The 13,161-nt window shown below is 47.3% G+C and overlaps 1 protein-coding gene across 1 annotated transcript in view; it reads right to left on the bottom strand.

The window, feature by feature from the left end:
- Positions 1–19: 19 nt before the first annotated feature.
- Positions 20–13,161, bottom strand: part of CASR (calcium sensing receptor) — a 43,104-nt gene continuing 29,962 nt past the window's right edge. The window contains exons 4-6 of the mRNA XM_068401876.1: positions 8,417–8,647; positions 4,393–4,516; positions 20–1,470 (exon numbers count right to left, since the gene is read on the bottom strand). Coding sequence (XP_068257977.1) covers positions 20–1,470; positions 4,393–4,516; positions 8,417–8,647 — 1,806 coding nt within the window. The remainder of the gene's footprint in view (positions 1,471–4,392; positions 4,517–8,416; positions 8,648–13,161) is intronic.

A 13,161-nucleotide genomic window follows, 5' to 3' on the forward strand; every position in this document is an offset into this window, starting at 1 on the left:
TTTTCACGATCTTCTTTCGTTAGGAATGTACCGTGTTCTCTGTGACAGAGCCACCTCCAGTGCCTATAAAATTTCGTGAGTTAGCCGACGGCAGGGAAGCCTCCACCTCAGGGCTTGGTACCTCTTCTTTGGTGTCTCCCACTACTGACTCCTGTGAGCTGCTCTCCGGGCTGGAAGCTGCCTGGAAGCCGGGCTCAGCGCTGAGGGGCTCACTGTTCTGCAGGGGAAGCAGGGCTCGGTGCCGCATCAGGCTGTCATCGCTGTTCTGGGCCTCCAGGGAGTTACTGTGCCTGGCGTTCCTGTTGGCCATGGCGTTCTTCTGTGGCTCCTCGAAGCTGAGCGACAGGGTGACTGTGCCGCTCCCGAAGCTGACTTTTTGCTTGCACCCGCGCTGCTGCTGGCGCTGCCGCTCGGCGGAGGCTGGTAGAGGGAAAGGGTCTTCATGGTTGCTCTTACTGCTGATGGAGGAGGAAGGGGTGGAGCCGGTGGAGCCCCCCAGGCTATTGGAGCGCTTGCGTGACACGTTGCTCCGTCTCAGCGTGGCCCTGGCAGCCACCTTGAAAGCATGGGCAGCTGTGCTGCAGCGCACCTCCTCGATCGTGTTGCGGGAGGGCTTGAAGAGGATAATGTAGACTTTGTTGAAGAAGATGCAGGCCAGGAGCCCGAAGCTGGCAGCCAGTATTGCAATCACCTCCACGGCAGAGACGAACTTGCCATATGTGCTGGCATAAGCAGGGATGAAGGAGATCCAGACGATGAAGAAGATCAGCATGCTGAAGGTGATGAACTTGGCCTCGTTAAAGTTCTCAGGTAGCTTTCGAGACTTGAAAGCAAAGAAGAAGCAGATGGCTGCCAGGAGGCAGGTGTAGCCAATGAGGAAGCCAAGGGCCATCAGGGAGCCTTCGTGGCAGGTGATGAAGATAATCTCATCCTCCAGTTCATGGTTTCGGTAGCTGGATGGTGGGGCCGTGTAAAGCCAAATCACACAGATGACAATCTGCACGAACGTACACAAGAAGACCAGGAGGAACTGGAGGTTGAGGCCCCACCACTTTCGGTGGAGGCTTGTGGGGATCTTTGCCTCGAAGACGAGCAGGACACGGTTGGTTTTCACCAGGATGCAGGAGATGCAGAGGACAAAGCTGATGCCGAAAGCTGGCTGCCGCAGACGGCAAGTCCAGTTCTGGGGCTCGCCAATGAAGAACAACGAGCTGGAGAAGCAGCAGAGCAAGGAGAAGAGGAGGAGGTAGGACAGCTCACGGTTTGTGGCCTTGACGATGGGTGTGTTGCGAAATTTGGTGAAGACTCCCAGGACAAACGAAGTCAGGAAAATTCCCAGCACAGCAAAGAGAGTCAGAGCGATCCCAAAGGGCTCTGTCCAGGACAGAAACTCTATTTGTTTGGGGATGCAGGACGTGTGGTTCTCATTGGACCAGTAATCCTCAGGGCACTTGTCACAGGCACTTGCATCTGAAAAAGAAGTGACAAGGAGAGGGAAGGTTCGTCAGAATGAGAGGCTGAAATGTGGGATGACATATATGGCAGCTACACACCGGCCTTCACTTTAAATACATGGGGTGTTCCCTTCAGGTGTCTGCAGGTTCCCAGAATCATATGTTGATGTCTCAGAGTGTTTTGCACTGAAACAACCAGCCTCCCACGGGCTATACAGCAAAACATAAAGCATGCTTAGTTCCAGCTTAAAAAAAGTCCTGCCCCTGCACTCGTGTTCTTGGGATCCATTTCTTGGCAAAATTTTGCAAAGTTTGATTGCTATCGGCTGTTACGTAGGCTCTGTCCCTCTCTATTTCTTGTTCCTTCATTTTTATCATCTACTTCTGTCTGTCTTCATACCTCTCACACTTTTATCATCATTTGAAACATCCTGCCTGTCTCTATTACAGAGAAAATTAAAAACGTGCTGCCTCCTTAAGTGCTTTGAGAGCCTATTTCATATTCCATGGAGGTGAGTCTTAGAAGTGTTTAAATTGCTTTTCCCTGAGGGCAGGCAATGCCCTTGACTCCCAGCACACTCTCATTTCTTGTTTGAACATTAGGGGAAGATGTGTCTTAATGATATCGCTCTCCCCACACCCAGCAAAGTGTCCCACTGATACTTGCAAAGGGAAAATTGATGCCTCCATCTCTTTCCTCTACATGAAACTAGTTGTGCCTACTGGGATGGCAACGTATGCCTCCAAGAGCTGCCAGGATCAAAAGGCAAGGACCTGCTGCTTCTGCTCTTCTTCTTTGACCCAAAGGGGTCTTGTGCTCTAGTGGGGAGGGTCATGACTCCCTTGATGGCAGTGGAAAGGGGTTGAGAGCAGTGAGCTGGAAGTCACAACCTACCTCAGCCTTCGGGATCCCAGCGGGATAGCAAAGGGCCGCAGTGAGTTCTGGGAGCAAACATTCAGAAACCTCCTTTAGCAATAACCACCCTCTGAGCTTTGCACCTGAGCACGGACAGAGACTCAGAGGACAGCTCCCAGAGCAGAGCTTGACGCTAATGAGAAAGCTGGGAATGCCCAGCTAACGAGGGCAGAGGATTTCAAGCTCTCTTGTTGTGGAGGGATGGTTGGAGAGAGCATCCGTGACCTGACACGATACTGGTTTCCTAATGGCTGGTTGCCTCACCTAAGCTGTTCACGTGAAAAACTTGCACTTGATGCAACAGCTCAGTTGGAAGCTCCCATCACCACATGTCATTTCATTTACATCCATTCAGCCAATCATTTTTATTTTTCTTGTGCCTTTGACCTGGAGGCCTATTGCAGACTGCACGCAAGGCTGAGCTACCTTCACATACCAGGGAATTCAACCGCCTCTACCAGAGGCAGGAGCAGCTATTTAGCACTGTATCCTAAAGACGTGCTTTCACTGTTGTCTTGAGCTGACTTAGAGACCATGCTGCCACCGAAGGGACTAAATCAGATCTCCCTTGTCCCCCAAGGCTGCTCATTCCTGCCCCCTCCTTTGCATTAGCACTAGAGGTCACACAGCTTCTCATTCCAGCTGGAAACGCAGCCTACCAAGAGTTCGTTTTCAGGAAGACCAGAGACCTGATCCAACTCACTCCATGGTCACATGAGTACCAGCACCGCTCCCAAAGAAAGGGTGGGAGCAAACATCTGGGAGAGGACATGACAGATTGTCTCCTTCGGTAGCATCGCTGTCTCAGCGGGATGAGACTGGTTGTAAAACTCCTCTCTATGCCTGTAAAACTGGCAAGCACTGGAAATAAAGAGCATTACCATCAGCTGAAACTGCAGCAGGAAACTGTGGAGTCAGAAGGCAGTCTCCCCCTCAGCCCACAAATTTCACCAGTACACCAGTGCTAGCTCCCAAAGTCATGTGAAAACCACCAAAAGACTCCTATTACACATGACCAGAATTGCTTCTATTTCATTTGAAAATGCTACTCCTGAGCACCCTGTAGAACTATATGTTCATGCTAAAAAGCTATCATTCCTCTCTGATAGGACGCAAATTAGATTCTCGCAAAGGAGAACGCTTGTTCAGTTTTGGAAGCAGCTTACTGAAGTTTTGATCTCAGGCAAGGTCTGCAGGGTGCGCTGGGACCAGTGCTGCCAGAAAGGATGTGAAGAGATCCTAAGAGCTCTGCAGTGTGGAGGGGACTACTGTTCTGAAAAGATTTACTTGCCTTCTTTACCCTGGGGATGCCCAACGCTGAGGGAGCATTAATGGTGTGGAAATTCAGAATTTTTCAGCCAGTTCTAAAACTGTTACCTTTTCCCTCCGCTGCAGAACCTGAGTAGCTTGATCCAAGCTCCCACTGACACTAACAAAAAAGATGTCCATGGGTGTTTGATAGGACCCCGAGATTCTGGTCTCTTGCAGTGCCAGTGCTCAACAGAAGCTGTGGTTGCTGACCCCGTAAAGGGAAATACTCTCTGCTTGTGAAGTCAGGGATGGAATGGACTTTATTTCTTTGTAACGCATGAAATAAAACCCAGACAACATGAGGAAAAGACGGAGGCAGACAGGTAACTACAGAATTTAGGATTAGGGTAGGGTGTGTCTCTTTCCTCCAGGTTTTTGGAGGAACAAAAGCTACTGCTACAGTGCAATGGAGTTTGCTTGTGGCTGCCTGAGAGGCTTCCTATATGCAAGTCCTTTTTCAAGTTCTCTGCCTTAATTTTCCTAACTCAGAGCAGAAGGGACAAGCAGGCTTAACAGAAGACAGGACCTGAGGACCACAGGACTCAACTCCTGTAAGCTCTTCAGAAGTCCCTCCAGCCTTTCTGTGAAGCCACCTGGCAAGGCAGCCTCGAGCTCAGCACTGCAGGGAAGCGACTTTGGCACAACTGCAGGTGATGCCCAGAGGGCTCGCATGGTCCTCTGCAAACCCCAAAGCAGCTCTGTGGGTATTACCTGTTTCATCACTGTACTCTCCATCGGGACAGTCCACGCACTCGAAGCAGCAGGTGGGCTCTCCCTCAATAATGCCCTTCCTGGTGCCCGGGAGGCAGTCCCTGCTGCAGTTAGAGAAAGGCACCTGCAAGAAAAGAGCCCAAGGAGGGTTAATGCTGGTAGTGCCCCACATACAGCCTTCCTACAGCAGGACCTTGGGCTTCCTCCAAGGGTGTTTGTTACTGCTTGATTAGCATGCTGGATGGAGAGCCTCAGAGGCTCACCTCTTCCCTCCACAGAACAGACACATTTTGCACAATAGCTGTTCCCCAACCCACTGCAGTGATATTTGTTTGAAAGAACACATCAAGGGATGGTAGGGAAGATCAGCAGATCTTTGTAATCTCCACTGTGTTGTGGGCACTGGGAACTGGTATGTGACCCACGATACACATACCAGAAAAAAGTCATTAGATGGTTAAAAGAAAGTAAATCGCTCTTGTTCCAGTATTTAAAGGGTGGCTACAAAGAAGATGGAGACTCTCTTTTTACAAGGAGTCACATGGAAAAGACGAGAGGTACTGGGTACAAGTTACTCCTGCAGAGATTCCAATTAGACACAAGAGGAAAATTTTTCACAATGAGAACAATCGGCCATTGGAATAATCTCCCCAGGGAAGTGGTGGATTCCCCAACATTGGACACTTTTTAAGATTCAGCTGGACAGGGCGCTGGGCCATCTTGTCTAGACTGTGCTTTTGCCAAGAAAGGTTGGACCAGATGATCCTTGAGGTCCCTTCCAACCTGGTATTCTATGATTCTATGATTCTACTGGCAGGAATTTGAGTCAGCCTTGGAGATGATGGGCTCTGACTGCTGATCCCCAATCCCACACATATTGCATATTGACTGCTAATGATATATGGGAATCGAAAGAGTTTCGTGAAACCCGCTTCCTCCTGTTCTCATGAAGACCCGCTCCAACCCAGAAACAAAAAAGGTAAATTAACTAAACAAGAGGAGTTCCCATATGAAGGAAAGAAAGGCCCTGTTTTTAGAACACTGAGCACCTAAAAGATGCAAATCAGCAGCTATAGGCAGATCCAAAGGCTTCCAGACTTCTGCTGCTGCAAATGATGAGCTGTGTCACCTGCTGTCTGTGCATTTATGCTGTGTGTGAGCCCACCTGGGCACAGTCATATCCTGGCAGCAAGTGGTCACACAGGCATGCTCACTGCATGCCCAGTGCACACTGACAACAAGGAGTTCAGCATAGTAAGTGGAAGCCTGGGCCCTTCTTACACAGAAGCACAACCTGAGAGTGAGCTCACCTTTTCCCAACTAAATTAAGGAAAGAGAGCTGACACAGAACATGGCTTTCTCAGCTCAGGGGAGTTAAACCCACCATTTCTGCTGCCAGTGAAGTACCATGATCTGTACGTACTTAAGGGCTGCTCTGGCTGGAAGCCTCCATTCACCTTTTTGGAACCTGATGATCTCCAGGGAGCTCCTGTGTGGATGCACTTCGGCAGTGAGTCTGGGGTACGGGTTGGAAATCGCCCGTGCGCAGGCATTGACCTCAGCCACGGGGTAAGCAAGCCCTCGGTAGTGGCAATGCCTACGTGGAGATGCCCATTTTCTGACTCCAGTATTCGCCTGCAGCTGAGAGCAGTCGCCGTTCCTGTCACTGTGAAGTCCAGCTGCAGCACAGTTTGGGAACCCTGTTTCTAAGCTGTTAATCAGGGTTGCATAATTAATGGGACAGACACATATGCAGGGCAAATCCCTGCAGCTCCCCACCTGAAGCACTCTTTGCTGTTAATACCTATTGCTATTAATACAGTGCGCTGTTAATATACATTCCTTGGGACAGTCTGTCAGCAGGTTGTGCATCCACCACAAGGACTTCATCAGTCTAGACCGTCTTTCCCTAGGCTGTCACTGATGATTTTGAACAGGGCTGAATCAAAGGCCTGACTGAAGTCATGCACTGCTTCCCCATTATCTACTGAACTGATTGAGCTTCCAAGGAGGAAAATTATATTGATTTGGCATGATTTCATCTTGACAGATCCCTGTTGGCTTTTTCTTACCAGTTTGTTATCCTCTAAGTGTTTATAAACCATTTAATAATATTTTTTATCAAGTGTTTTAGGTTACTGAAGCTCAGCTCAATTGTGTGTAATTCCCTTAGCTCTCCTATATCTGCTTTTAAAAACAGGTATTGTGATTACCCCTCCTCTAATCCTTTGAGACATCACCCATCCTCCACATTTCTCAAAGATGAATTGCTAGTACTTTTGAGATTGCTTTGGCTGCCTTCTTAAGTATTCTGTGGGGAATTTCATCAAGTTCTGCCAAAATGAATCTATCTATCTTACCTACTCTTTAACTTGTTCTTTTGCATGTCTGGCCAATGCTGAAGTTCCTGTGTTAAAATTAACTACATTTAATCTTTTTGAGGATGACGGAGGCATAGAAGGCTTCAAGGAGTAAAGTACTGGCTACTCTCTTTGAGCAGAGCCTTTTACCTGGAATAAATTCAAACTCTATACACTGGAAAAAAAACTGCCACAGACATAGAGATTACAAACTGCTTCACTGGCACACAATTTACATGCCCTGGCATGACACTCTGCAATATCCAGTCGCATTTTTAACAGTTTAGGACAGAGAATGAAGATAAATATTGCACTGTTGGAGGAATTTAGACCCAGAGAATATAATTACTCAGTCTACGTTAAAAAAAATAATCTTGCCTGTTGGAAGAGGTGTCAGTGGCATTTGCAATGATCAGAAGAAAGGGTTAGAATGTCAGGGCTTTTTAAATCCACTTGTAGTTTGGACTCGGAGTCTCCAGCTGTGCTTAGAAAAGCCTGAGCTCAGTATTTCAGCTGTAGCATGCTCTGTCTGACCCATGACTCCTTCAGAAAGCTCTGGATTTAAACTATAAGTGAACCTGGGGTATCAGGAGTAAAGGTAAGGCTTAACTGATGGCATAAGTGTATTAGGCAAGCGTAGCTACTGCAGAAGCAGTTACCTATCTGTCAGCCAACGTGAATAATCACCTGGAAGTGAATTGCCTTGTTCATTAATCAGGTGCTGATTTAACACGTCTAAACATTGCAGCAGGGCCTGGCAGCGACATTTCTAAGCTAACGCTCCCTGTGTCACCTCCCAGGCCACAAGCCAGACGCCCGCTCAGTGTCCCCTCTGGGAGACAGGGTTTCTGTCTAGGCTGGCGTGGGCTGCTGCCAGCTATGACAGCAGCTCTTGTCCGGAGATCTCTGCACCGCGTTCCCATCACGTGGGGCAGACACAGTCCTGACTGCTAGTGACGATACAGTTATGCTGAAAAGATCTAATATATGCAAGAAATGGAGCATATAGGCCTGACTGAAGTCAATGGCTACATCACGTACTTTTGAGACTGTACAAGCACCTTCTGGCAGATTAAAAAAATGTAGCAGGTACTGGCGTGTCCCACTGAGCACCATGTCCATGTTAACCTGGGAAGATTGACAGGGCTCATTCTGTTTGGTTTGCAAGGCAAGGGTGTGTGGAAGGCTCTGGGACTTGGAGGGTAAAGCCAGCAGAAACAGCTGCAGATTTAACTAGGAGCAGGAAGAGACATTTCTTGATACAGAGCTACTGGGAGTGGAAGAGATGGCTGTTTTCAGCAATGAAACTACTGTGCTCAGGAAAACTTGACTTAGTCAACAACCAGACTTGGGCAATGAATTTCTCATCCTTGTGGAAACAGCATTAAAAAATTCCAAGCTAATGACTTGGGCCAGAAAAAAGGCATTATTTAAAGCATTAATACTCAGGCTCATGAAATGTGTAGGAGGGTAGAAGCAGCTGCCCGTTATTTCCAGAAGTCTGTAATGAGGGTGTGAATGACTAGGGTGGAGACCATGTATACAGTAAGATGAATGGGTCTTTTAATGAGACATGGAGCCATAATACAGGAGTGCACAGGGTTAGTTCAAATTTCAGCTTGTGGAAACTTGGGACACGTTGCTGTGAGGATTTAAGCACTTACCTCCTTAGAGAATCCACTCCACAGGATCTTGTTTTCATTGATGAAGAGCCTCTCCCCTTTCTTGGCATAAACGTTGTAGTGCCCAACCTCCTCAAAAACGACTGAGCCATCCTCCGGAGAGAGATGCCAATTGATTATTGAGTAATTCCCTACCAGGTCTCCAAACTCATCAAAATCCACTTGCTCCCCCATGTTATTGGTGAAATTTAAGTGGCGCAGATGCTTGAGAACCTAGAGAAAGAGAGAGAGAGACACTGTGAATGCCTGCATGTCATAACCCTACCACAGCACACATCTGCTATGGGGACAAAACTGGAAATAATCACTTTACTACAGCCTTTAATCTCTTAAAAATCACTTAGTCACAGCAGTAGCAGGCTTTCTCTCATAGACATCACATGCACACACAGAGCCTGTACAAACCTCGTAGACAGCACAAGGTATCATGGCCCTCAGGGTGGATGGCACCTATCTGTAAGACTTTTCTTACAGCTGCTACCCCATCAGCCATTTAGCATTCCTCTTCAGTCCCTGCCAGCCACCTCTGCAAGCTCACAGCTCTCCTTCAGGGGCAGAGAAGTGGCAGCAGCCACTGAAGTGTTTCAGTCACCCACGCATCCCTCTCACCCTGCTCTTGTAACCCCTCTGCATAAACGCTCTCAGTTGGCATCGCTCATCTCCGAATGATCAATCACTCAGAAATGGGAATGCTTGAGAAACAATTCAAACTTGACTTCTGATTGAAAACCCCCAACCCCAATGCACTTCAGTAAAAAGCAACAAATCACGCTCGTTCACCACATGGCAGGCCTGGAGAATGCACATCGCTTTTTGGTTTTGGCTCCTATCTCCTGGTTGCATAGTTTCAAGTAATCACATTCTGCCCATCCCCACCTTTTGACTCCTGTAATTTTCACCTCATGCCTTAAACTGTCATATGCTGCGGACAAGAGCAGTTAATCCCAGGGACAACTGCAGTTGCAAAACTCACAGTCTAAATAGCCTGACACATAGACCAAAGAAACTCCAGCATGAAAGAAAGCCGATACTGGCAATTGTGATACAATTCATCCACATCATATTTTTCTTCAAAAGTTAGTTGCTGGTTTATGCACATATCAGATTTCCCCCCCCCTCATATAATGAATGTTCTTGGTTACTCTGTAGAGCTCATCTATGGAAAGCTGAGGTGACTCTGAGGGCAGCTGGCTGGCAGCTGTCCCTAGATCACTGCAGTGTAGTTGCTGCTGTTGTTCTAGCGCCTGCGACAGCTCGTACTCCCAGTCCTCTCTCTCTTACCTACAATCCTGGAAGGCAAAATGTAATAAAAACCAAAATGAAATCAATTTGTCGGGGCAGGCAGAGCCCTCCTCACCCCATAGACATAGAACAGACAATATTGTTCTGACGAAGACTTTTCACCTGGAAACAGAGGGACAGGGGAACAGAATCACTTCATTAATTCCTGTCAGTTTTGCTAAGTTGTCTCATTTTTCTGTGCTTCCTTTTGGGATTCTCCTATCTCAACCAAAGATCCCCTACACAGATACCCTCCTCTCACTGCCCCTATCAATGCTAGCCTGAGAGAGAGTCTAGAAAAATCATAGTAGTGCTATGCAGGACGCGGCTGGCAATACCTTCTCAGCTTTCTGTGATGTTGATGGAAGTACATCAAACTATTGCTACAGTATTCAGTCTTTGAATAATGGGTGAGATGGAGGATGCAGGATTTTCTTCTGTCTTTCTCACCTCTGCTGGCCCTCCTCTGTAGACCTGCTCCCCCATAAGGTGTGCAGCTGCAGTGATCTCACTGAAGAGCAAGGACCTGTCCTCACCTTCTGATGGACACGGCGAAAGAAGGTGCTGTGCTCTGACGCTTTGTGTGGAGGGACTGGGCATGGCCTGCTGTGGGGAAGGAAAGAGGAGATCGCTCCTCTCTCCTTCCCCTTGTCCCCGAGGGGCACCCAGGAAGGTGCTGCTTGCTCAGCTCCAGCAGGGAACAGAGCGAGAACAGGGCAAAGGCAGCTCTGAGGTCAGAACGGGTGACACAGGGTCTGCAGGTCCACAGTGGTGTCTGTACTGCATCAGCTCATTTTGCTCTCATCTGCAGTGGGGCTGCAATCCTGGGTGTGTTAGCAGGAACCTTGACCACCAGCAGCATAGGTGCCAAGCAGGGAACCACATTCCTCTGCAGACTCTAGCACCTACCACAGGGTGACACCTGCAGCTTTGACATCCAGATCAGATTTGAGTCATTATGTTGAGCTGAATGCTGTGTTTCTCCTCACTCCAACTCAGTATCGTGCTCTCATGCAGCACTGCAGCACCCTGCTGAAAGACATCCTGACTGGATATCACTTCTGGGTTGACTGTTATCTGTAGAGACAGGAGGTGCAGACCTTGCACCACTTTTGATTACAGTTACTACACACATTAGGGGACAATCTTGCAAGAGCCATATTGAAGATTCTTCAGTTCAAGTCCTGCCTCTCCTGGCCAGCTGCAGCAGCAGGAGGCTGGCTGGTCTTATGGTCAGCGAGATGAACGGTGGAGAAACTTCTGGATTCCCTAGATGCAATTTTTTTTGTTTAATTTCATAACATTCATCTCAATTAGTCTATTCCTTTGCCTTACCCCCTGACATTAGGCTTCTTAGAAAGTAATATATACCCCTGGCTACTGGTAGGGTTTTGTAGGATTCGTTTTGCAGCATGTTTCCCTTGGTCACGCACACACTACATCTGAGGATTCAGGTTATAAACCATTTCATTTATGAGCTGATATCTCTATCTGGTGGGTAAATATTCATATAAAAGCACTGATCTGCACTTAATGTTGTCCTTCTCCAGGCACAGAATAGCAGCTTCACCTATGCAGCCATAGTGAGGGAGCAGGAGAGCCCAGGTGTATCAGTTCATGCAGGAAAGATACGTGCCCTATTTAAAATCCCAAATGGAGGGGCAACAGGAACAACAGGGGTAACAAAACCTGTTTTCTCTTTCCAGCAAATACCAAACTTTGCCTTCAAGACTAAATTTCTGAGGGGCAGCTTGTGAAATGGTAACTGAACAACTACTAGGACATGTTCCTGTTTTGGATGGTAAGAAAATCCCAGGATGATATCTGTATATCACACAAATTCTGCTCTCTACAGGGTGAAAATATGGTTTAAACAGCCAAGGAATATATAAGCACTAAACTTTAAAAGAGGAAGTTGTAGACTCTGAATAACCACAGCACTCTTTTACAGGCACCAGTCTATCAATGATTAGCTAAAGGCTTTACAGTTAAAAATGTGTCACTGTGTTTTGTAACTAAAGATAGAAACGTAAATACCCAGGACTCAACCCACAAAGACTTAAAAGACCCTGCTTCAGCGAGGGCAAGAGCACGTGTCAGGGGTGCATGTATCACGTCCTGGAACTAAGAGTTTATGAAAGAAGTGTTGACCTCGTGGCTTGAAGACACCATCAGCAGCTGGAGGAAGCCTGCAGGGAGAGCATTGTGCAAACTGCTGTCTTCAGATGTTTCTTTGTGTAATTTTTCCTTCTTTTTTTTCCCCTCTGTCACAGGCTTCACGTTGAATTGCAATGCCTTTTAATTAAAACACCTATTATCAGAACAGACTTGCAAGCTGCCCTCTAGTTCACCCTCCCATTACTCCTGGTAAGGCCTTTCCCAGCCGCGTAGCATCCCATGTAGTTAACTTCAGAAAGTGCAGTTACTTAGAAGAAACTTAAATGAAAGAAAAAATTACTGAAAGGAGAATTGGTTCTGTCCTAGTCCAAATGAGGACACATGCTTTGCCCAGGCAAGATACTCTGGGTAATGTGGTTTCCGCTCTTATGGAAGGATCATAAAACCATAACATAAATACAGTTGCATTAGGTCAGACCAGCAGCCCATCTCCCCAGGACCTGTTTCTGACTCTGGCCAACAGCAAATGTCTACACAAGAGTACAAGGGGACGTGATACTTTCCCAGAATACTCTCATACATTTTTGCAGCTCAGTGACTTCCTGGGCCAAAGGTCTTTGTACTTGATAACCCACAGTGGATTTTTCTTCCATGACGTTGCACATTTGCGTTCTGCACTTGTGCAGACTTTTCACATCCACAGCCTCCTACAGCAAGGAGATCTACATTTTATGAGAAAAGCACCTCTTCTAGCCTGTCAGAACAGAGCAGCTGCTCATCTCTTGTGATGCTCTTTGTGCTTATGTGGGAAGAGGCAAAGAACTGTCATTTGCTAGTTACCTTTTCCATGCCCCTCAGGATTTTACAAACTTTTGCCAGATCTCTCTTCAGCCACCTCTTTCCCAGGCTGACGAGCCCTATCCAACTTTGCTGCTTCTTGTACCGAAGCTGTTCCATTGACCCTTCTCCAAACTTTCCCAGTCTGCTTCGTCCATCCTGAGACCAGCATATGATATTGAAGTGAGATGCACCAAGGGTTAATAAAGTGGCCCCAGGGCACTCTGTTTTCCTCTCTGTCCCTTTTCCAGTGTGACTATTCCTAACAGTGCATTTGCTTCTTTGTCTGCTACTCAGACAGAGCCACCCAAGGACCTGTTCAAGCTTGAAGATCTCATTTGTGATTACTCAGAACTGACTATTTATTTATATCCTCTGCTGACTATCTTTCAACCAACTGTATATCCATGCAAGGACTGAATTTGGTGACAGACTAACAAAAGCCTTTTAGAAGCCTGAGCATACTCTATGAAGAGGATCTCCCTTATCCA

Source organism: Nyctibius grandis, chromosome 5, assembly GCF_013368605.1.
Source record: "Nyctibius grandis isolate bNycGra1 chromosome 5, bNycGra1.pri, whole genome shotgun sequence".
Lineage (NCBI taxonomy): Eukaryota > Metazoa > Chordata > Aves > Nyctibiiformes > Nyctibiidae > Nyctibius > Nyctibius grandis.